At 40.8% G+C, this 23,991-nt stretch overlaps 1 protein-coding gene across 2 annotated transcripts in view; it reads left to right on the top strand.

The window, feature by feature from the left end:
- Nucleotides 1–23,991, top strand: part of esrrga (estrogen-related receptor gamma a) — a gene marked incomplete at its 3' end in the record, with an annotated part of 63,732 nt that overhangs the window by 20,896 nt on the left and 18,845 nt on the right. For both annotated transcript variants that reach the window (XM_083913699.1, XM_083913698.1), the window contains exons 4-5: nucleotides 9,415–9,525; nucleotides 12,654–12,836. In XM_083913699.1, coding sequence (XP_083769825.1) covers nucleotides 9,415–9,525; nucleotides 12,654–12,836 — 294 coding nt within the window. The remainder of the gene's footprint in view (nucleotides 1–9,414; nucleotides 9,526–12,653; nucleotides 12,837–23,991) is intronic.

A 23,991-nucleotide genomic window follows, 5' to 3' on the forward strand; every position in this document is an offset into this window, starting at 1 on the left:
TTGATGATGAACAATGCTACATGTAACACTTCTAAGAAATTGTTAATACTCCTTTTATATAAAGTATATTGTCATCTATTTTGATTGGCATCATGTCACTCTTATTTCCTTGCCCCGTCTCCCCATCTTTTTGTATCCTCACGGCTCTGTTTATTCTTTTTCTGACCCTTTTGTCAGTCTTCTTATCTCTCCATCACTAAACATTGATCAACACTCTTCTCTCACTGTGTATATTCACGTGTCGCTTCCTCATTCACAATTTACACACAGTGGTTTCTGAGTGCATGTGCACACACAAAGTTGCACATCCTTGTCTTACCTAAATGAGATAAACATTGGAACATTACAGGATAATTGCAACATTCAACGCTCAGCAATTGTTCAGTGAAAGGTAAAAAACACAAGAGATATTATCTGCCCCCACACCACTTTGATTAAATACACTCACTGTCTCATTTTCACACTCCCTCGTTGGTTCTTTCTCTTTCTCTCCCTCTTGTCTGCCCACCTCTGACCTTTCTACTCCCACTGCACTTCCAGCGATGAAAAGAGGGAGAGGAGTGGCGAGGGATGAAGAGGAGGGCCGATGAAGAGAGAGAGGAAAAGTGGGAGGGGGAAGGTGGGAGAAAGCTAGGGGGAGGGAGGGATAGAGAAGCGATTGATTTATAGGAGCAGAGGAGAGGGACCATGGGAGGAAGAGAGGCAGGGGGAGGATGGTTGAATGAAGCAGAAAGTGTGTGAGAGAGAAAGGAGAAGAGAGGAGGGTCAAGGTTGTAATTGATGGTAGACCTGGCCTACGCCCCCTTCCTTACAGTGGTCAGGGAGCGTGCCTCTGCCGACGCCTGCCGACCCTCCCTCCATCCATTCCTGTCTTCATCTCTCCTTCCAATGCTCCCACTCGGTATTACTGTGCTGTTTCTGTTGCTTCATCCATCCATTCTCCTCTTTGCTCACTGTTCTCTCCATCCTGTTGGCACAGTGACACTCATCTGTACCTGCAGCTTCTCATCTACTCAGACATTATTATGTGAAACCGCAATCATTAGAATGAAATTATAAAGAATATTGAGCATGAAATGTATCCACAAAAAGACATACATACATTAAAATGGAACTGGACAGGCTTGAGAAAAAAGCTAGACTAAAACTACAGTAAAACTTTCAATAAACTAAATTCTAAAACAGAGACTGATATTTTTTTGTAATAGAAAATGAAAATGAAAAACAAAATCAGATGCCAAGAATTTGCATCTTGGCATAATTTTGACTAAGCTGGAGCTTGTCCCTGTCTCTCTCTCCATTTTGCAAACAGTAAAATTATGCAAAAAGAAAACTCATACAAAATGTATAAATACAACTGCCTCCAACAGCACCAGTTTGACTTCACTGCAAAAGCATGCTCATCTTTCTCTATCTCTCTGCCTCTCTTGTTCTCTCTCTTTTGAGCACACACACATACACATTCCCCAAAAGCTGCTGTTGTAGCGTTGTTCTCCCAGTTGATCTGACATAGGCAGAACCCATGTCTTATCTCTTGCTTTGTCTCGTGCATGTGTGTGTGTGTGGCCACAAATACCAGCACACACGTGTAAGTGCATTACTGGTATCTCCAGCAGTCTCACAGTTCACGCCTCAGACTGGACACAGAAACCATATCACCCTTGTCGATAAACTCCAAACAAGCCGTTATTTTCAAGAAAATATTTCCTAGTGATAATTTTCTCACACTTTTAGATAATAACATATTTTGAGTGAACACGAGTGGTAGACTTGCCATGGATTTTAACTTTTAAGGATGTGGTTTGTCCACGAAGCCTATAAGAGAGCAGAACTATGCTGCATTTTGTTGTTGCTGCTTCCCTGCTCCAATCCACACACATATATCATGCATGCACGTGCACACACACACACACACACACACACACACAGACCTAGGCCAACATATATATATATATATATATATATATATATATATATATATATACATCAACATGACAGACCTCAGCCACCTCATTTGTTGTGGTGGTTGTGAATTTAATACAGGAGGTCCCGCTCTACATATGAATAAGGGTAATTTGGAAAATGATATATCCATTTTCCTTTATTTTCAAGATCAAGAACTATAAAAAAAAAACTAAATGTATCCTCACACCTTTGCTTTAGTCTGCTTGAGCTATTAGTTTATAATATATCATTTTTTATACATAGGTTTTATCATTTTTAAAAAGTGCGTGCCTGCTACTGATACTGTATACTAAATATCTCCTGAAACCTCCCCTTAAATTATTATTTTAAAATAGAAACCCCAACTCAAATACATTATAATACAGTAGTGTCACCGGAAAAGATTCAGCTGAACTAAAACATAACCCATAAAAAAAAATGTAAAGACCTTGCCAGGACTAATAATAACACATCACTGTAAAGATCAATCTGAGAATGACAGAGACATTGCTATTCTGACCAGTTAAAAATGTAATTAGTCTCAACTAACAATCCTTTGCACAAACAGCATTTGAGAGCATTGCCAGTGTTTCATACTTCCAGGTGTACGCATCGTTGCAGCAAAATTGCATAGATGATAATGGTAAGTGGCTAGATCAGTTAGCATCAGAGCTAAATGTGGTCGTCAGGGGCTAGCTCACGGGAGAAAGGTGAAAAAAAATTGGTAAGGGATGGGAGTGGGGTGGAGGACATGGAGAAGTGTGTGTGTGTGTATATCTGTGTGTCAGTGTGTCTGAGTGTGTGTGGATGCTGTAGTTTACCCCTTAGGGCAAGATCTGCCTCAAATTAGCTTTGTCGCCCTGGGAGACAGAGAGGGTGAGATGAAGAGCAAGAGCAAGTGAGGCAGCAAGGAAGTGTGTATGTGGCAGAAAAAGAGAGGGGAGAACAAGAGGCCAGAGGGTCAGTAAACCAACTCAGAGTGGAGCTTTTTCTTTATATGCTCTCTTAAACACACACCTGATCATGTGAATACACGCGCACATACATCCCTGTTTGTGTGGAGAGGAGAGGAGAGGAGTAAACGAGCAGGGGGTAACATGGGGCACCCACCCACCATTACGTAGCCGCTAATTTCTGGAGAAAGGCAATTAAAAGGCCTGACTATATTATGAGAACTTCCCCTCTGGCAATGGCTGTCTGTCCATTTTTAATGAGGTCATAATGATGCGTCAGCTGAAGACCGAAAGGTCGCAGGGGCGGGGCGGGGCTTAAATCTGCCTAGAGAGAGGGGAAGGGGGAGTGGGAGAACACGGGTAATACTGCAGGTAAAAGATTTGATTAAACATAACAAAACAGAAGAGGGTTGAAGATGATTTTTAACAAATGCTTACTTCAGAAAATATGTTTATAATATGATTTTATTTATTTGAAGTTTAAAGAAAAAGCAAACATAATAACACTGTAGTTGTCACAGATATTTCTATTTGTACACAACTGGCAAGGAAAGACAGACATAATTTAGCAGTAATGCGTTCAATTGTCATGAACAGAATACAAAACACAGATCAGACAGTTGAACATGAAAGGCTTTGGCAGAGGCACACGGACCAGGAGCCAGCAATATTCAGTACACATGTACATTGTGCATGTGGTCATATTGACAGATTTGCTAACAATATAGCAGCTTTGATGATGGCACGTCTGATGAATCATGGTTAAACAGACAGAATGTGTTCAATAATAACAAAAAAAGCCTCAATCTCTACATTGCCGTAAACGGCCAGCTGGATTCAGATGGTAGACTACTAGAGAGAAAAGTCCACAGACTGCAGATATAAACCCTGGCACACTGCCCCTACATGCACACACAGAGACACACACATACACAGACAAACAGCTCATGCCAACTATGACCGTGCTCCCCATGGCCTCTAAGACCTAATGAGTGAGATCGGGTGGAAGGCCCCAGTCTGTGTGAGCATTGGTGCTTGTGTGTGTGTGTGTGTGTGTGTGTGTGTGTGTGTGTGTGTGTGTGTGTGTGTGTGTGTGTGTGTGTGTGTGTGTGTGTGTGTGTGTGTGTGTGTGTGTGTGTGTGTGTGTGTGTGTGTGTGTGTGTGTGTACATACAGCTGGCAGTATGCGTCATAACTCTCTTCATAGATCAACAGTCCTGGCTGCTGCTATCCAATTTTGTTGCTGCACCCACACATGCAGTCATACACCCAACAATCTAGACCCCTGGCTGACACATGTTTCAAATACAAAACATAAAGGAAACATTTCCTGGTAAAAAAAAATTTAAAAATCAGATGAGATAACATTGAAAACACAGTTTGTCGGTCAATTGATGATTGGTGAATGAATAGTAAGGGAGGGTACAAGAGGGGAGAAAAGGATGAAAGTAGACGATGACTTGAGGAGAAGAGAACGAGTGATGGGGAGAGAGGAGGAGACTAGAGGAGAGGACAGGGAAACAGAGGAGAGGAACGCCAGACAACTGGTGGCGTCTGGTGTTCCCCCATGGGAAACTTGTAGCTAAATCTGGCCCTGCAGCGTCTGTCCTGAATGAGTGTTTGTGTGTGACTGGCATCTGGTTGCATCCCAGCTAGAAAGGAGCAATAATGGAAATACTGTGACGACAGATCTGCCTAAGTGGACCGCTCTCTTTCACGTACACTTTCTCTCTGTTTGTCTGAAGAGGAGAGGAGATGTGGCAGGAAGACTGTTCGTAAATCGACTTCAGCTAAATGTAACTGTTGTTTTCAGTTGCATTTGACAGCTTACAACAGTGACACAAATTCCACAAAAAAAACTCTAATGTGTCACAAATTTTAAAAAAAGAGTTGTGATCGTTGTTATTAAATCTAAAAATATATAGTTTTGCCTTTGGATGCACAGTAGTTGTATGCATGCATCAGTGTGTTTAATAAACAAGGCTTTAAAAGGAAAAGGGCCATTAACGTGGAAAAGGCTACATTTCTTAGGAACCTCACATGGTCTCACACACATGCCCACACAAACTCTGACACTGACAACACACACATATTCACACACCAGTGACAGCCACCTGCCCGCTGCCTCAGGCAGTGCTGTTCTGATCTGTTCTGGTCTTAACAAACATCACCGCATGACACTACATAGACTATTCTCTTAACCTTCCCTCTCCTGTGCTCTCTTTTGTTTTCTTTCTTTCTTTCAATCCAATTTTCAAAATTTGAGCAAAAATTTTACTGACGCAGAGCAACAATAATCTTGACTTTGACACTAAGCTGAGCCAACCAGTTACACTACATAATAATGCATATTCTGGTATTTCTGTATCTATATATGCACAAATGCTGTGTGTTTCTTTCTCTTGATATTTCTACCTCTTCCTCACATGCAGACAATTCATAGACACACATACAAACACACAGATTAGATTTAAATGGGTCTGTTGTCTTATCCAATCTACTCGTCTACTCACTTGTTAAACCCACATAGGAAAACCCTTTATGTTATTACATCAACACTGTGGTTTCACACACACACACACACACACACACACACACACACACACACACACACACACACATGCTCACAAATAAACACACAGAAATATAAGGTGATAACCTGGTCTAAGGTGGAAGAGAGACTTCAACCCTGTTACAACTTCAATTACCATAAAACTACTCTCTCTCCCTCTTCTTGTCTCTGCCTCTTTATGCGCTCTTCCTCTTGTGCTTTTTGTCATCCTTAATTCTTTTTGCTGTGATCAACAGAAATTAATCATTGTATTTCTCTTTATCTCTCCACTCTATCCCTCACTCCTCTCGTCACCCTCTTTCATCCTCTCATCCTCTTATCATATCATTGACCATCTGGAATCAATCCATTTTGTGTCTTTCTCTCGTCTTTCCTCTTTTCCTCTCTCTTCTACCTTTCTCTTTCCACGCTTGCCGGTTCTCTCTTCAAAAGCACTTAGGTGTCAAAGGCATTTTACTTGCAATCCCTCAACTGTTCAAACACACACACACACACACATACACACACACACACACACACACACATACACACACACACACACACATGCTGATACAGAGTGACGCCAGTGCAGTGTAAAATCTATGCTGATGGGATCAGTGCAGATCGTGCTATTGACAGACAGCAATATTCCTACGATAGAAAAGATTCACCTTTATCATTGTCAGTGTGTGTGTGTGTGTGTGTGTGTGTGTGTGTGTGTGTGTGTGTGTAAGTAGGTGTATATTTAGTATAGGTGTACTGTTAGTTGACAGAATTATTAAGCATATAATTACAGTGCCAACAGATAACTTTTCTGTATTAACTTATCGTTATGAAGTAAATGTTGATTGCGCAATGTAATGGTTATAGAATAATGACACCACCGGCATTCAGATTGTTTTTCTATTAGCCTCGCTGTCTGCCACCAGGTACGAACTCCCGGCAAAATGACGACTCCCTTTACGGCACTAAGAAATATGAAAGATTATGAAAGTAATAAATTAATAACACATAGGATTTGAATCAAGACTGCAAACTATTATGCTTTCCACATTGTCAACTACAGCACGTTACGGCTTCGCTACTTCATTCTTACTTTTCACAATAAAAGCTCTATACATAAAATGTTAACAGTACACTGCTGCTTACGAGAGAGCATTTGGCTAATAGAGAAATTAACAAAACAGCTTACTACTCAACAAAATATCTCACAGCAGCTATCATTGGGTAGTGTGAATGACAGATGAACTCTAACTATACCGACAAGAAGACAAAAGAGCCCGGCAAATGGATGGAGCTGGGAGAGTGATCTCTTCCTTTATCAGAGCACTGAGATCTATATTTCTTGTTTTAAATTGGAATACTGACAATAGCGCTTGGGAATGGTAGTGGTTGTGGTAAACTATCTGTTGGCACTTTAAGGCGTACAACCTCTGTGGATTCCATCTTTTCTCTCATGGATCTTTCCATTTCCCTCATTCCTCTATTCCTGTCTCATTTCATTTCATTAGCCCTCACTTAATCCCTCCCCTTGTCTCTCATTTTATTTTAACGTTTTCTCATTCTCCTTTGTTCTTCTGTTTACTAGCCCATCCATTACTTGGCCCTCACCTTATCCTCTTATTTCACAACCTACGCTTCACTCCTCTCTTCTCTTCTCTTTTTTATACATTTTCTTTTTACCATAATCTTCCATTAATGCTTTTTATCATTTTTTATCTAAATTTTATTTCTTTTATCTTGCCTTTTTATTCCATTTCTTACCCATTCCCTGGTCAATTATTCTGTTCTTCCCTCAGCTTTTCTTTTCCCCACTTTTTTTCTCTTCTCTAAATTTCCTCTCCCCCGACCCTTTGCCTTTCTTCCCTCTCCTCTCCTCTCCTCTCCTCTCCTCTTCTCTCTTTATGACTTGAAGGCTCATTTGTTAAGAGGAGGTAGAGCACTCTCACTCTCCCCCTAGCCTCCTCCTGTCTCTTTTTTGTGGGCTTTGGAAATATAATTTTCAATTTTTAATTTGATTCATTTAGATTTGATCATTAATCAGTGCTGAGAGAGAGTTAATTTGGTGGAAAATAGATGAGGTAGTTAGAGAGGGCTCTTTATAAAGTGAACTCAGCAGAGGACTTGGTCTTTTAGGTTTAAGGGAAAGAGAAAGTGAAAAATTGAGTCTGCTTGTGAGAGTTTGTGGTGATAAGTGTGCAATAGACAGAAATCTGAGAGTAAGTATGGTGACTACATTAATTTTTCTGTAAATGTATAATACACAAGACTGTTGCTGAGTGGGCTGTTAGCATACTAATCACAATGTTGTACTTTAAATTGAAAATCAGGTGAACACTTTATGGCACATAGGAAAAATTGGAAACAGATGTTTGCCCAAAATCGCTTTTTGATACCTGCTCCAAATTTTAATTCATTTCTCACTGAATTTTATTTAAATCTGAGGTTTTAAAGGTATGTAGCCGTATTACTGAAATACACTTGTTTGTTGTATTTAAGCTCTTCCTCAAACCCTTTCTTTTCTATTGTCTTAATTCATCCTTAAACATCCCAACATCCACCTTTCCGGACGCGTGTCCTCTTCCTCCTCTAACTCTCATGCACTGTCTTTGCTTTATCTCTGTCTCCCTCTGTCTCCCTCTCCTCTTGTGACCAACCACTGACCCAGGTAGTGACTAAGCAAGCTGCTCGTTGGGGCTTACCCAAACACAACATGGGGGTGGGTTTGTACCCCCTGGTGTTAAGAGTTTCTTGACCGTTTGCTGACACTGCCCCCCCCCTCCCCTCTACCACACACACACACACACACACACATACACACAGACACACACGGATGCATGTCATGTTCAGTTCACTGGGTTGACTGCTGCCTAGGTCAGTTAAAGGTTTCTGAATGACTACATTTCCACAGAATAAATGTATACTGTAAGATAGTTTGAATAAAATGTGCAAGTGTACAAAACACAAATAAAACAGGAAAACATGTGCACTTACAAGTGCTTACAAATGCTGACGATTGCACAGACATGCCCCCTGACTTTACTTTTTCTTTGCTGCCAATAGGAAGTCTTTCTGATAAATCTCTTAGGTGTGTTGTCTTGGTCATTGTCAGCACTTTTTTCAGAGGATTTAAATCTCTGTGTGTTAGCAAATCTCTCTTTTGCTTTCTCACTCATTTTGTCCCCTTCTCTCCCTCTTTTTCTCTCTCTCTGTCTACACATTTAAATCTTTACCGTTTTGTATGCATCAGAAAACCTTTCAAATCAGTTTTAAGCACTATAAAGGAATTGTGAAAGAAGCTATTAAAGACGTTTCTGCAGATGGTGTTTTCTGTTAAGGGTCATTTTATTTCTTATTAGTATAAACAAAAAGTAGCATAGGGTTCATTGTGGAACATTGACAGCCTTTTCAAATTCCTCCTCTCCTCGCCTCCAGGGTACATGACACCTCTGTCTTCCTTATCCATCTTTAAGTGGTAACCACAGTAACATCCAATCCCCTGAGAGATAGGCCTAATTAAATTAGGACTCCTTTGTGTCAATTAATTAACGAGACAGAAAGAGAGAGACGGAGATTGGGCAAAAGACAGGAAAAGAGTAAGTCAGAAAGCCAAAGAGAGAGAGAGAGAGGGAAAGAGGCCTAATACTCAAATGGTGTCTTTATAAATTAGTCTTGTTGTAGAATAAAATAGGCAAGCAATTTTAGCAAGCTTGACAAAAACATAAAAGGGCCTGAATGCATAACAGACACACACACGTATGAACTGCTGAAACAGCACAGCTATCAGCACTTCACTCACAGACATCATATGTAATATTCTTCTAGGCAACACATTTTCATCTCATTTCTACTCTCTTTCTTTTGGTATTTATTTATTTTCCTTGTCTTGTTAAGTAGTCAAAAAGAGTTTGAAAGACTCAGTCCCACGCACAATGTATTGATACACTTCTTCCGTCTTTTCTTACAGGTGTTCGCCTGGACAGGGTTCGTGGTGGGAGACAGAAGTATAAACGCCGGATAGATGCTGACAACAGTCCATATCTGAATCCACAGCTGGCTCTGCCTCCCAAGAAGCCATGTAAGAACAACACGCACAAACTCTGACTGGTAACAGTGTCATAGTCCTTTTCTCTCCCAGGTTGAGCAGCGATTGTCAAGGATAGGAATTTTCATATTGCCCTCGTTGCACAATAACTCATACTCATAAATTGACATTTGTGCTACAGTGACAACAGCATTTGACACAGTGTGCCGAAGAAACTATGAAGGACATACTATGGTCAGTGCACAGGGAAAATCCTCCCAGAAATAACCCCAAAAACACATTACAAGTCTAGCATATTGTATCATAATGTGCAGGCAGTGTTCATGTAATAGGCAGGAGTTTGTTGTTCGGAGATCAGAAGAACCAGAAATGGCCTTTACATCAGTTTGTATCCTAATGGAGACAGTTGGACAGTAAAACACACACACACACACACACACACACACACACATACACACACACACACACACACACACACACACACACACACACACACACACACACACACACACACACACACACACACACACACACACATAAATAGACACAGGGTAGTGAGAAGGCCATCTGTTTGGGACCAAGTTTATCTCCCTGTCTCTACTGCTACCAGTTTGGGGTCATAACATTTTATATGTGTAATATTTCACCATAAAGGTATTCATTTAACTCCGGCTGGATAGGCTGTGTTTTTTTAAAGAATAAAACCAACGCCAAAGCCTGATGATTGAAAAAATTAACAAGGGAGAGAGTGATGGAGAGACAGGTTGAAATAGAGAGAGAGGGAGAGACTAAGTGAGAAGGTTTCTCAGAGAGGGAGAGAGCGGAGGAAGGGAGGGGGAACGGCCAGAACCCTAATCCGGATTAAATCCAATCTGGCAACCACATCAAACTAGAGTTAGCTCTTTAGCTAAGCGTCTGCTTGCACACATGACACAACCACATACACACACACACAAAGGCATACACACATGCAGTGCAGATTGGGCAGTGTTTAGCCGCTTGGTCCCCAAAGCCCATTTTGCTTAAAGCTGGAGCATATTCTGCTTTAGGCCAATATGCTGAATGGCTGCACGACAGCTTACCGGGACTTCTGCACTACTAATCATTGAAATGATGGGATAATATGAGTGTGTGTTTATAATGTATGTGTTGGCATACACAGAGCCTCTGTGTGTTCCAGCTTAGTGAATGTCTTCACTGACTGGGTGTAGACCAGTTTTTATTAAACAGGTTTAGTTATACTTAACTCTTTAATCATTTAGTTATATCTTCACTAAGCATTTGTGGCATTTTTGGAAGAGAGGTTTGACAAGAATCATTCACGTGAATGGCCAGTGACTACTCTAAATGTTATTCAGGCTGTTACATATTTTCCTTAATATATGTATGAACACAAATCTCTTTCTGACCTAAAAACAAAAACTTTAGCATTGATATAGACTTCCCGAGTCTCTCTTGTTCTTTTTTTCTCACACAGTCAATACACAAAAAAAAAATCTTTTTGCCCTCTGTCTCTCTCTTAGATACACGCATACAGCCTATCTATCCGTAGCCCAATCCCTAGCCTCAGCGTCCCCATTGATTGTGTGAGAACAGAACAATAGCCCAGGGTTTGGAAATGGGCTTCCATTGATTCTAATTAGGGAAACATTAAATAAGATTTACCCACAGATACTGCAGTGTGACTGGGATTGGTTTGGCTCAAACGACCCTGGAGCTGGAGCTAGAGGGAAGAAGGTGGAAAGAATATATCTATGTACAAGTGTGTGTGTGTCTGTGTGTGTGTGTGTGTGTGTGTGTGTGTGTGTAACAAAATTGGGGGTGGAAAGTGTTAGATCAATACACAACTCCCCCCCCCCCTCCCCCAACTCTGTTTCACTCTCTCTTGCTGTTTATCTCTATCTAGCTGTCGCTCTCTCAACTCCTCCTGTCTGTCTTTTACAATCTGTCCATGGCTCTATTTCTACCTGTCTGTCTTCTCACATTATTTTCCTTTGCTTAGCTCTCTCTCTCTTTTCCCCTATCCCTTGCTCCTCTCTTGCTCTTCTATCCTCTGTTATTATTCCCATGCTTGATTAGTCAGTGGATTAATTTGGAAGCAGGGTATCAGTCTGTTACTAATGGGCCATAGAGATCTCATCACCACATGTCACCATTACCAGCTGAGCTGTTTGGCTTTCAGTATTATCTTTTCCTTCTGTATGTATCAACGGAGCTTCTAAAGGCAGTGATACAAAAGACAACGTTTTAAGTAACATGAATCACCAGCAGTGATTGCCTTTGATCACACCTTAAATTTCTCCTAAACCTGAAACGTTTCAATATTTGTTTTTAAGTCCTGCCAAATTACTGGAATCCAATCAATTATCTAATGCTTGATTGTTGTAAAATTCCAAAGGACATTACAAGACATTGTAGTCAAGCATTCTCTTACTTGATCTTCTTTCAATCATGTATCTTGATATAAATTGGAATAAAAAAAGATATTATGTACTGTATACAATATACTGAAAACTTTACTTTTACACTTATATGACTTTTGATGCTTTTTAGAGTGCCTAAGAAGTTTAAAATTCTTTCAGTTATATATATTCATGTTTGTATACAATACAATATATACACAGATAGAACTGGGTGTTATGACGAATATATATCATCAAAATAAATGTAATACATACATATAAAAATATGTATGTGTTCTGCATCATGTCACAATGTTATACAACCAGCAGCCGAACTGCGTCATGACAATAATTACATCATTTGGACGAAGTTTTACATTCTGATCCTTGCTTATGTTCATTTTGCCCAGTCCTGCAGACAAATTTATATAATCTCTAAAATGATGTATGTGTAATATTTAACATCACGATTTGCTTGCTGTATACTACGAAGAATACTCAAATGTATTGTGTGTTGATTTGATGCATATACAGTATCTGTTTCTTTCTGCTAATCTAAAGGTATTGTCAGCTACTTTTTTGCTGCATGTGGAAACAGCTTTAGTTGTTATCCAGAAAGCTATGTTATAAGGGACTTTGCATATGACCTTTCACATTTTTGCACCAGATTGGTGTGGAAGAGCTTGTAGTCTAATACGGCAAAAAAATTCACCATCTCTCTGTCTCTGTGTCTTTCTCCTTGTCTGGTGGTCATGTCAGTTGCCTTTGGCTGCCTTGCAGATAACAAAATCGTCTCTCACCTGCTGGTGGCCGAGCCAGAGAAGATTTACGCAATGCCTGACCCAACAGTACCAGACAGCGACATCAAGGCCCTGACCACGCTGTGTGACCTGGCAGACAGAGAACTGGTGGTCAACATCGGCTGGGCCAAACATATCCCAGGTAGGGGGGGAAAAACTGCTGAACCCTGACTTTTACACTGAACCTAACCTACAGTATGTTGTGACAGGATCACACATATGTCCATACATACCTTTTTTTTTCAATTCCCCAGCAGAGGAGATTTCATACACACACATTTATACAGATTGGACACACATGCTGTGTCATTGGCAAAGTACAAGGTTAGAATCAGCTGCTCCAGATGCAGTTCAGGCACACTTACATACACACGCAAGTACACCTGGTGCTAAGGCGTGACCTTTCACCCTAATCCTTGCACTCAGGCAGTCTGAACTGTTGACTCCTAAACCTGACACACCAAATGCCCCCACTCATATCACACCCTTACCCACACACACACACACACACACACACACACACACACACAGCTATTCTGACCTTTTGAACCAAACAGCCCAATCCCCTTACATTCGTCTTGAACAGTGTGTGTGGGTGCATGTGTTTCTGAGTCACTGTACTATCTATATATATACAGTATAACAAAGGCCTTGAAACCACAGCTTTACCATACCGGTGAACTATGTGCTGTACAGTAGTCACAGTCATTAAAAAATGTCATATATAACAAGGATCAACATTCAACATTGCAAGATGTAAAGGATATGTTTTGTTTTCATTTTTTCTTTAGGATTTGTCTTGTTGTATGAGAGACACCATGTTTGTTTGGACACATAATATGCTTGAACGTAATTGTTGATTATAATTCAAATTTTTGTGTGAAAACAATATTAAAAACATTGTAGAGAGTTTTTAACAGCACACAATGTTTATCAAACAAACGCAATAGAAAAATGAATGTGTGGTATGTTGACTACAAAATGAGAAAATTGAAATAATGGCAGGATACACAAATGAGTCCAAAAATTAGTAAATAAGTAAATAAAAGAGAAGCAAAGACTAATGATGACGAACGCATCATCAGGTCATGGAAGTTAAAATGAAGCAGACAGAGAGCGAGAAAACAATAATCTGGTTTTGGTTTTAGTGAGGAAGCCTGCTGTGACAGAAGCAAGGGAAGAGCAGTGCCTGAGATGAACCCAGATTAGCACAAAGATTAGTCCCATTGTTGGAAATATGGTTATAGAATAAAAGAGAATTCCCCTGCTGCCACTGCTCAAACAGTATACGGGTTTGGGATAGTATAGAGGGAAGCACCAGATTAGATGCATAAATACCACTCAGTCATGCTGCGTAAATCTATGACAATAAAGTCAATGGTGTTGGATAACAGGGTCTCCAAATGATATGTATTATATCATATCAATAAATGTGAAAATAACAGAGTGAAAGAGAAAAAAGAGATGAAGAGAGAGAGAAAGAAAGATGGGAATATACATTGCTTCTTGTTAGTGTATTGATCGATGTGCTGCTATATGGACAGTAAGCAGACATATATATTGATCCATATACCAAGTATAGCCCTTTGAATATTTATTTTTCTCTTTCAAAACAACATATCTCCTCATTCCAATACCATCTCCTTTCCTGTAATCTCCTTGTCCTGTGTTTTACTCTTTTATGCCTTCTCTTCTAATCCATTTATCTCTCTCTCCTTGTCTGTCTCTCCACATACCTCTGGGGGGCACCTACTGTACACATAACGTACACACACAAAAAACTTACAGACATTAAGTATAGCATTAAATATACATCATGTCTATATTTGCGTCTTGTTTTGCATTAGGCTAGTCCTTTCCTTTACTCACTACTTTTACAAGTAAATGGACTGAGTTAGCCAGGTTATGTGCTTGGCTGTGTGTGTGCGTGTGTGTGTGTGTGTGTGTGTGTGTGTGCGCGTGCGGGAGTGTGTGTGTGTGTGTGTGTGTGCGTGCGTGTAGCTTTCAGTGTGGATGGAGCAAGGCGCAACGATTGCTTGGCGGGGGAGAGAAGATGGTGTGATTAGATGAACGAGAAAGGCAATCCACTGCTCACAGAGAAAGATAGAACTCTTCATCTTCCGCCTGTGTGTATGTGTGTGTGTGTGTTAGTGTGTGTGTGTGTATGTGCACCTTATGAAATCCTCATTGTTTACAACACTGAACACTGATCTAATACTCTCTCTCTCTCTCTCTCATACACACATACACATACATGCACACACAGGAAGTGAGCTACTGTTCACTCAGCATGGAAAGGATTGTCAGAAAGAAATACACCGCCCCAACATTCTTTATCAGACTTACACACACAGACCCATACACACACACACACACACACACACACACACACACACACACACACACACACACACACACAGCAAACAACAGTCTTCAGTGACTTAAGTCTTAAATAGAATAGAATAGACCTGTTAACCTTTTTGCAGCCATCTTGTTCCACATCTTTGCAAGTATGTGCGTGTGCAAGAACGTGTTTGTGTGTGCGGTGTGGTGTGTGTGTGTGTGTGTGTGTGTGTGTGTGTTTGTGTGTGTGTGTGTGTGTGTGTGTGTGTGTGTGTCTGTGTGCGTGCGCGTGCGCGTGTGCGTGAGAGACTGACTTTGTGCAGGATGTGAATACACGCATGCACCCGTCTCTGCTCGCCATGGTACAGTAATTTTTTTAATCAAATTGATGGAGAGAGACAGAGAAACAAAGAGAAAAAAGACAGAGGCAGGGAGAGGAGAGGTGAAGCCAATTTATGCTTCATGATATGGCTGCGCAGCGCTGCATACACACACAGACACACACACACACACTTACGCACATACACGCACACAGAGGCTGCTAACAGTGGTAACAACGTGTCAAGGCGAGCGCCAGGCAGCTAATTTGAAGTCATTAGATGTCTGCGGTACTGGCAACAATTTGTTACGCTCACACACGCACAAACACACACACAGAAACGCATCACATACACACACTGAGTTAAGAGCCGTCTGCGGATAGCGAGGAGGCTAAATTGTAAACTAATTTAAACATCACTCAGCGTTAGAGAGGCTGCCTGCAAGACAGGCCCCCGGATAACAAGGCTAGGGTACGTGGCGTGTGCGTGCGTGTGTGTGGTGTGTGTGTGCTGCTAGTCATGTCTGACACACAGACTCACCCAACCTTAGAGACTTGTGACAACACATACACACACACATATCTCTTTGATTGGTTCTTTTATTCTAGAGCTGTGTGTGTATGTGTGTGTGTGTGCACACTCATTTCCATACTGATATGGCCTATATGCAAACATTTGATATGTCATTAGGAGAGGAAAATGAGGTTTCACACCCAGTGTGTGTCTCTTGTTATCCCACAAGGAATGGGACACTTTTACACATGTGTTTCTCACATATGTACGTACATGTGACAGAGATGAAATGCGTGCAAGGACACAAACCTGGAAACGCATTTTTGCTGATTCAAACTGTGGGCAATGAGTGGCCCCACACATATTCACACATTGAGACGATAAGTATATGAACAGTATACTGTCACTCTCAGGAAACTCTGGGTATGAGGACATATTGTAGGAGTTATTATTCAGAGGGCGTGAAAGGCTTTGCCGTCCAATAATATGGATTAGTGAAGAGAAGATCTCATTAAGCTGTGTGTGTGTGTGTGTGTGTGTGTGTGTGTGTGATGCGTGTGGTCAGGTGAGAGAAGGTGGCAAATATTTTAAACAGGAGCAAGTGAGAGAGTGAATTAAAAGAAAGAAAGGACATTCAAAATGAGTCATCTATCTGTCTGTAGAATTAGTCTTTTCGTCCTCTCCTTTCTGTTCTCTTACACCCTTGTCTCTCTCTCTCTCTCTCTCTCTCTCTCTCTCTCTCTCTCTCTCTCTCTCTCTCTCTCTCTCTCTCTCTCTCTCTCTCTCTCTCTCTCTCCATAATAACTAAATGACTACCGGGCAGTCAGCAGCCAGCAGCTCTTATCTAGACTCGTGGACACAAAAGAGAAAGACAGACAGGCGAGCACTTGACTTGACGAAAGAGCAAGGAATGAACAAATGAATGAATCAACGAACGAGAGCCAGAACCTATAACACTGTCTATTTTACCAGAACCACAGGCCTCGCCATTAGTGTTCTTTTTACCACCCCCTCCCCCATTCTTTCTTTATTCAAGGAAGAAATTGCTCTTGCCCCCCCCCCCCCCTCACTATTCTCTTGCTTCCCTATCTCCTCTTACTTGTCCTTTCTTTTCTTACAGTCTTTCTCCCTCTTTTTTCTTTCGTTTCCTTTCAATTTTGACACTCAGGATAAGCGGTCTATGTGTCGGCAGTAACGGGGTATGATTGAGCTGTAAAAATGGGGGAAAGGAGTGGGGGGTGCTGTCTGTCTATCCATTTAATCAGCCTTTATGGAGATATGGAAGAAGGGGTTTGGGTGGTGGTGGTGGTGGTGGTGGAGGCAGTGGTGGTGGGATAGTAGGTGATGATGTGGGAAGTCCTCTTGCCTGATGTTCTGCATGCTTCTGTCTATCTTTCGGTCTCCTTCAGTCATTTATTGGCCATCTTCTTATCATTTCTTCTCTTCTTCTTGGATTTCGGGATGAGCATGGGTTTTGGAAAACACAAATTAGAAATTGAGGAGAATGGAGACCTGGAGAGGAGGTTTGAAATAAAACAAAGCAGGGTGAGAGTGAAAATTGTAGGAAATGGTAAGAGAGTGGTAAGAGCAGGGAGGTCACATACATTACCTCAGTATAACCTAGATACTCCCAAAGAGCCTTTAACACAATACTGTTCTGACCCAATGGCTAAATATCCCCCACCTCTTCAACCTCTCTTGTGACCTCCCTCTTTCTCTCTCTCTCTCTCTCTCTCTCTCTCTACGTCTGTCTCTTTCTGGCTCCCCTCTTTCTCTCCCTCTCTCTGACCTGACCTCCCACCCCCTCTCTCCATGGTATCCTTAACCTCTTCATTATCAAGTCAACCTCATCTCTCACCCCCATCCCCTGCCAGCCCCCCAGCCAGCCAGCCATCATCACAGTCTATTGTCTGAATGTCTCTCCAGACACAGTGACCAGAGTTTATTGAGTCCAAGTTCAGTTCTAGTTTTTGAAACTGTCAGAACAGTCCGACTTCAAATCAATCAGATTGCACATTCAAATATGCCTCTTTGGTACATCACAGCATACTTAGTGAGGCAATGAGCAAAGCCCTCCTTAAACCTTACCTCTGCTGTCGTTCCTTTGTGCTCTTTCTCTTTTGGTCATGTTATAAATGGTTTTCACTTAGAGATTTAGTCAACCAGTCATGCAGTTGGTCATTCAGACTGCCAGACAGTCTGTCAGTTAGTTAACCAATCAGTCAGTCAAGTAACTGCACAACCAGTCAATCAGCCAGAAAGACACCCAGTCAGTCAGCAAATATTGATTAATAGAAGTGTCCTGCTCCTTTTAGCAAATCAAATGTTGAGCCCCAGCAGTCAAGGGGAACCTCTGCACACTACACACACACACACACACACACGTGCACACGTATACATATGGATACACACATCCTTGACTCTGAAAGTGCAGCTCTCTAAATTAACACTGACACACATTATAACACTTCACAATGAGCTCCAAGAGATGCAGAAGAACACGGGGGGTGTGCGTGTGTGAAAGAGGAATGTAAAAGCCCAGACTATTGATGATGTCACTCTCCGGCCCTCCTTATTAAGTCTGGTGTTGTCATCAATCAGCAAAGAGGTTGTTGGGCTTTGGATCACAGAGTAGTAAATCAGAATAGAAACATCTCTCCACCACTACTCACACACACAAACACACACACACTTTATTATTTTACAATTGGTAAATAAATGGGTTTTATTGGGATGAAACTTCTGAAGCAATTTGTCTTAATTTCTTCCCTCCCAATGTGGTCCTCCCTGTATTTCTGCCACTTCATCCTCTGCACCTCTCAGTGCCATTACCCTCTCCAATAAAACGTCTGGTCTTGGTACACATGTGCACGTAATCCCATGAAAACGCATACACAGAAATACACATGGACACACACACACACAAAGCACAAGCAGATTTGCCCCAATTCTGTCCGCTAAGGCTAGTTCACCTTGACAGTCACAGCATGCTGGGTGCCTTCTTAGCACAAACAAAACACGCAAACATACAGTCCTTATACAGAGATATACACATTCAGCACAGTGTAAAAGCATTTTCTAGGCAGTGTCCAAACAAGCACATAAACACATGTATTTATAGCATAACATGCAAATGTGAAAAATTAAAACAAGGTTTTTAAAGTTTAGTTACATGGTAGAAAATTCCACTGAAGTGCAGATTCATTTCAGAGATATTCACATCTTCTTTGTTTTTTTTTGTTTTTGTATTAATTATCACAATTAAAAATGCTTATTTTTACCTACTAAGCTTCTATCACCATTTACCCTGGAGCAGATACTATGAGAAAACAAATGATAAATGTTAACAGTGAACATTTTACGATCAATCAATATATTTTGTTCTAATGCACTTAACTCACAAAGTTGCTTCAGTAACTGAAAGCATTCTGTCTTCTGTGAAGTGATATAACTGACTTCACTATTTCCAGGTTCTGTTGAGATTTAAGTCATAAATATGACTTTATTAAAACCTGATTGAGATTTAGAATCAGAATTTGATTTAGTTCATTGCTTTGGTCAATTTTGTTGTTTTTTTTTGTGCTCCCAAGTACATATCTTCATGTTTGTGTTTCCAGTCGCTGTGTTTATTTCCATTTCTGCTCATCCCTGAGCTACATAACACATTTAGAGATTGATGTCTTCAAGTATGTGTGTGTGTGTGAGTGTGTGTGTGTGTGTGTGTGTGTGTGTGTGTGTGTGTGTGTGTGTGTGTGTGTGTGTGTGTGTGTGTGTGTGTGTGTGTGTGTGTGTGTGTGTGTGTGTGTGTGTGTGTGTGTGTGTGTGTGTTTGTGTGTTTGTCTGTGTCATTGTCCACATTTGTGCATAAGAGACATCTTATTTTCCAGTGCACCGCCACCATGGTTTCCTCTTGCAGCCCATACAAACAAACACACTCCTGTTTGCAGATGAAAACAAATATTGATGAAATCAAATTAGGAAAAGAATATTTGATATCTGAGCTTAATGTTTGGATTAAGTTGGGCTTTCCTTATTGGATTAAGCCTGTGGGTATTGGAAGCATGTCATCAATATGAGAACATAGAGGAATGAAAAAACATTTTCCTTTTTCTGTGCATTGGCTGGCTTATCTACATACTTTGCTTTTTGTTTTTGTCCCTGTGGCTATAATAAGGTGAGATCAATCTCATGGTTTTGATCTAGGAAACAAGGAGGAATGTTTTTAGCACTAAAATAAACAAAATGTTTTGTAAAATGCAATACAAGCTCATTTGACCAAATAGGAGCTATATTTAGTTGAAATATAACACAACTGAGTTTTAGTCTGATTAAGTCTAGCACCATGGTTTTACTATAATATACCAATATTATCATGAAATGATGCAATGCCTATCTACATTTTATAAATATATAAACATATGTAAGCTGTGAGGGGGACTTTTGTCTGAATATTTCCATAATATTTAGAAAAGATAAACGGGAAACTCTAATTTGTTCTTATTTTCTGTATGTTGTGATGCTGGTTCTTTGAAAGAAGTTATTTGTGCCAAATTTGTGATTTTTGATGACCCCCCCCCCCCCCCACACACACACACACACACACACACACACACACAGATGCACCTTCATTTTCGGTCTCCGAGGGCACGTTCAGTCTGTGTTGACTCTACTGTCTGTCCGATTCCCTGTGTTTGTTTTGTCATCACCATGTGGACAGTGTTTCCATGACAATGGGCCAATGATGACACTCGAACACACACAGCTTTAGGTGCCTGCTTTAAAAACACACACTCAACACAAATATTCACACACACACACACACACACACACACACACACACACACACGTATTACCTCAATCAGGTCACACCTTGGTGGTGACACTCACCTTATGCCTTTAGAGTGGAGCAACCTGACACATCATATAGACACACAAGCACATGCACACACAACTTGCTTCACACAAAGCTGCCGCTGTCGGTCTATCCACGTGTGTCACAACATATCAGACCTGAATTCAAAATGAAAAATAAAGAAGTCACTTGAAGAGTAGAGGCTGCCTATGATAGTGGAGTGATTATATGATCACATCGACAACAGTGCCTTATTTGATATCAACACTTTTAACAAGTGAATTAAATACCTGTATTTTTACAATTACTCTTATTTTAAAAGTGGTGCCTGATGAAAAAAATCTGTTGTTTTTTCTGCTGTAAATTTACAACCTCTGATTAAAAGTAATATTAATAATTTTGATTATAAACTAAAAAAATAAATAGTCATGAAAGGCATTCAGTAGATAGATATTCGAGGAAAAGTGAGACAAAAACACAAATATTGAAGTCATGAGATCTGGGCTCAGCAGCCCATTGCTGTTTTTGTTGTTAGTTTGATTACATTAGCAAATCAAATTCATTTGTCTATCAGCCTTTGAGACACAGCCTGCAATCTGAGTACACTGACTAATCTGCATCAAATAATGTCTGTCACACAGAGAGAAGTCGCATACACAAGCCTGCACACAAGCATGCATACGCAAACGCATACATCATAAATGCACCCATGAACGCACAAACGCACACTTCTAAAGTAGCACTAATACACAGTGAATGTGCACGAATGCACACAACACATGCACAGACGTGCACAGTTTTATAATATGTGACATCAGACGAGCAGTAACAAATAAATCAGCGCACCATCTGAGCCCATCATCATCTAAGTCATCACTAGCAAACAGTCAGCTTTTACTACTTTCAATTTGCTTTTGTGTGTGTGTTTGTGTGTGTTTGTGTGTTTGTGTGTGTGTGTGTGTGTGTGTGTGTGTGTGTGTGTGTGTGTGTGTGTGTGTGTGTGTGTGTGTGTGTGTGTGTGTGTGTGTGTGTGTGTGTGTGTGTGTGTGTGTGCCTGAGAGAGAGATGATGTGATGTGATATGATATGATATGCTGGCGGGGCATAAAGATAGATGATCATAATTACGCACAGGCCAAACTCCATTTCAAATCATCATCATCCTATTCTATCTGTTGGGGCACACATGTACACACACCCACGCACACACCCTCTCTCTCTCTCACACACAGACACACACATACCAAAAGCAATATAAAGAGTTCACACACATACAGAGATGCACAGACACCCACATACACATATCACACACCTATGCATGCAGCAAATCTAGTGGAAGGACGGACAGGCTTGTCATGGCATCGCATTATTACTGTCGGTTCATGCAAAGTTCACAGACAGGCATGAAATAGTTATTCTCTCTTTCTCCACATCTTCTCTCTCTCTTTCCACTTATCTATCTATGTTCCTCACTGTTTCTGTCTTCCTTTTTCTCCCTATTATCTAAATATGTTCTCTTTTTCTTATGCACTCTGCTCATCTCTCAGTCTCTCTCTCTCCTCTTTTACTCGTCCTCTCTCACCTGTCTTTTCTGCCTGGTGCTCCTCCTGTTCCCTCTTCTACCTTCCCCCTTTCTTCTCCCTCTCTCTCTCTCCCCCTCTCTCTCACCCCAATGCTCCACCCATCATTCTTAAATAACAGTCAGGAGGATTCATCCTTTCCATCAGGGAATAAGCAGGTGGGAAAATAGGATTGGAGCGTGCCTGTCACCAGCTGGAGACGACTTATGGCCTGTGCACACAACACACGCACAGAGGCAAATCATATATATATATATATATATATATATATATATATATATATATATATATATATATATATATATATATATTGTTGCATATCGTATGTTGCAGATAACTATCTGCAGATCTATGTGCATGAGTTGCATACCTGCAAATAGGCAACAGTTTGGGAATAACTCTGTGTCTGTGCTTGGCCAAGCAAGTAAAATTGAATAACTATATGTTGAATGGTTTTATAAATTCTAAGCATGTTGGTTCTGTGTTTATGTTAAAGTACCCACGTCTCATATACACCTCAAAATTGCTGGCAATAAATGAAAGGATTGTATATAAAGTCAATTTAAAGATGTGAGACATATTCTTAGACATACTGGGCCTCATTTATCAATCTTGCGTGAAAACGGGCGCAGATCTGAGCGCAGAATTGGTCGTATGGCAGGACCCACGTGTGATTTATGAAACATTCGTATCGGACCAATCTCAGCGTACAAATGAGCGGGCCTTGATAAATGCAGCTGCCTAATTCGATCGTCTTTAACATGTTACACCCCTAAATATTCCTGGTTCGGAGGCCTCGCCCACTGAGGTCAAACACGGAGAGAAGGAACGCAGGTTAGAAAAGAAACTTTTCCGACACACAGATCGGCATCCTGACATCCGAGATGGAGCAAAATAAAGATGTGCTTTTTGTCGGTCTTTAGAGTGGAATAAAAGGGCGCCATTAAAACGCTGTGTGCAAAAGAATAACGGAGGCAGTCAACCCGAAGCAGCGACCCAAGTGCGCCTGTGCGCACTGTTAGACAGGTGTTGTGCCGTATTCAGCACCCCTGCCGTGAAATGCACCCCCTCGCATTATAGGTGATATTCTGGATCAGAAGGCTGTTGTTTCCACCTAAAGGAGTAGTTTATATACAGGTAACCCAATTAAAAGCACACACCTTTGAACATATGAATTGCAAGAAAAGCTGGGATTATATCTAGGAAACGCTGAGTCAAATACATTCAACTTGCTCAAAAGATCTATTTCTCTCATTTTGTAATTATGGCTGCAGTATATTTCCACAGAACATACAAAAAGGTGTTGTTTTGTGTTCTCTATTATCCAAGTTTGTGTTTTTAAACTCTTTAAAATAGTTTAATAGTTTAAAAGACTGTAAGTAACCAATGTTCTGACCGTTGTGGGTTAGCTGTATATCAGCTACTCCTATAAATGGAAACAACAGCCTTCTGATCCAGAATATCACCTATAATGCGAGGGGGTGCATTTCAAAGCAGGGGTACTGAATACGGCACAACACCGGCGCTCCTGCTCTGTAGCGGGGTTTGCCAGCGGGGTTATTAGGTATTCCGTTAGAGGATACCTTTGTCACCTAGAAGAACCATACCAAGATGTTAATCATCTGATACCTTGTTTGCAGCCGCACGCCAACACATTCATTCATTTATTCAATGTCGGGGTCGCGGGGGG

The sequence above is a fragment of the Echiichthys vipera genome (genome assembly GCF_963691815.1).
Source record: "Echiichthys vipera genome assembly, chromosome: 1".
Taxonomy (NCBI): Eukaryota; Metazoa; Chordata; class Actinopteri; order Perciformes; family Trachinidae; genus Echiichthys; species Echiichthys vipera.